The following is a 2,014-nucleotide window of genomic DNA, read 5'->3' on the forward strand; positions in this document are numbered from 1 at the left end:
CTGCTCCGGCCTCCCAGGGCGGCTCTGGCCTGGGTCCCCCGTACCCCAGCCCCAGCCCAACACCAGGGCAGGAGATCCCATGGCGAGGGGCAGCACTCACCGCATGCATGTGCTCCGAGAAGTAGTGCACTGCCAGCACGCAGCCCAGCACGGTGCTCAGCGAGAGAGCCCAGGCCAGGAGAAGCACGGCGGAGTGCCCCAGGCGCTGGCAGAGGCTCAGGGAGCGGGAGCGGGACTGCTGCTCCGCAAGCAGCTCCTGGAAGAGAGCAGTGCCAGTGCTACTGAACATGCTCTGGGTCTGGGGCGAGGGTCTGTCCTGCTGCACTGAGCTGGGACCCAGAGAGCTGATGGACAAAGTGCTGGTGCAGGGTCAGGGGGTATTTGCAGCTGCAGGGCACCCCTGTGCAGCGGGTAGGAGCGGGGCGCTGAGCCCTGGGGTCTGGACCGGCTCCTGTGAGCGCCTTCACCTGCGCACTGCAGGGCGCTGGGCGTGCAGGGGCTGACTTCAGCCCAGCTCCTCACCTTCAGCTGGGTGCAGATGTTCTCACACTGCAGCTTCACTGAACGCTTCTGGATCACCTTGAAGTCCCAGGCGCAGAAGACTTTGATGGCCAAGTCCCCCGCAGAGCCGCCCACACGGTAGCTCTCCCCGAAAGAGTGGGACATGCTGCAGCGAGGGGGAGGGTGTCAGGGCTGGGCAAAGTGGGGAAGGCTGGCAGTGCTGGAGGTGCTGCTGACCCACCTGTACATTAGCAGGACACCGGTGATGAGGAAGGAGACCCCAACACTGAACATGTAGGCCAGCGGCATGTTGTATGGGAGCCGGGGAGCTGTAAGGGAGTAGGCACTGCCATTGGGGCTGGAGGCGCAGGGGTCGTTGAGGGTGACGTTGCTGTAGTAGCCATAGTACAGCAGCGAGTGAGTGAAGTAGCCCTGTAGGAAAGTGCACGATGGTGTCCATGGCGATCTTGCTGGTGCCCACGACTCCCTGCCCAGCCTGGCACATCTGTGGCAGCCCATGGGGACACAGAGCCCTGGGCTGAGGCAGCACCAGGCAACCCCTTGTGCACCCACAGAACTGTCGGTCCCAGGGCCCCAGCTGTGCAAGAACAGGGACTGGGGCATCGCTGTAGCGGGGACGCAGAGATGCAGGGCAGGGACTGGGGCATTGCTGTGGTGGGGACGCAGGGCTGGGCCCCAGGCTTGGAGCAGCTCTTGGCCCAGGGATGCGCTGGCACTGGTGTGCTGGCAATGCTTACCGCTCCTGTGAGGAGCTCAAGGCCAGTGAAGGGCTGGGGGCTGGCTGAGGCAGGAGGATATGCAGCCTGCAGGGCCACCACGAAGACCAGGAGGATGAGGAATGAGAAGATGTTGTACATAAGGAGCATCTTGAGGAAGAGGAAGTAGGAGAGGACACTGGAGCCAAAGCGGCCGCTGATCTGCTTCAGGGTGTAGTGCCAAGGCTGCATGGCAGGGAGCAGGGAGAGGATCCTGTACCAGACACCCCGGCAGCCCTAGGGAGAGGGAGACGGGGGTGAGCACTGGGGCCAGAGCCTGTACTGGAGCCCCTGACAGCTGCTGTGCATGCCCCAGACTTACAAGGACGACGTAGTCCTTGGACCATCCGCAGGGAGACCGGGGGGCCGCTGCCTCAGGGGGCCCCTCTGCCCACTCAGCTCCCACCTGCGCAGCAGAGAGGGATGTCAGAGTGGCACAGGCCCCAGAACAGCTCGGCTGTGGGACCCCTGCCTGACTGAGGCCAGTGGGAGAGGACCTACCGGAGGGTGCGTTTCTCTGCCAGGCTGAGAGGCACAGAGAGCAGCATCATGTGGCTGCGCTGGCTGGGCGAGAGGCTCAGCAGCTCCTTCACCAGCAGGCTCCGCTTGTCTGGGGGCACAAGGGGCTCAGTGGGATGTGGCTGGCCAGGACACGGTGTGCCTGTCCCAAACCTGGTGTGGGGACAGCGCCCGGCACTGCTTGCTCCTGGGGGAACCTCACCTTCCAGCGTGGCCCT

At 64.3% G+C, this 2,014-nt stretch overlaps 1 protein-coding gene across 1 annotated transcript in view; it reads right to left on the minus strand.

Annotated features, from left to right (window-relative positions):
* Positions 1–1,683, minus strand: part of TMC6 (transmembrane channel-like 6) — a gene marked incomplete at its 5' end in the record, with an annotated part of 5,237 nt that extends 3,554 nt beyond the window's left edge. The window contains 5 exons of the mRNA XM_009704896.1: positions 101–256; positions 523–667; positions 743–933; positions 1,260–1,514; positions 1,600–1,683. Of these exons, the coding sequence (XP_009703198.1) occupies positions 101–256; positions 523–667; positions 743–933; positions 1,260–1,514; positions 1,600–1,683 (831 nt within the window). The remainder of the gene's footprint in view (positions 1–100; positions 257–522; positions 668–742; positions 934–1,259; positions 1,515–1,599) is intronic.
* Between the last annotated feature and the right edge of the window lie 331 nt (positions 1,684–2,014).

This window comes from Cariama cristata, unplaced genomic scaffold (genome assembly GCF_000690535.1).
Source record: "Cariama cristata isolate BGI_N322 unplaced genomic scaffold, ASM69053v1 scaffold23167, whole genome shotgun sequence".
Classification (NCBI taxonomy): domain Eukaryota; kingdom Metazoa; phylum Chordata; class Aves; order Cariamiformes; family Cariamidae; genus Cariama; species Cariama cristata.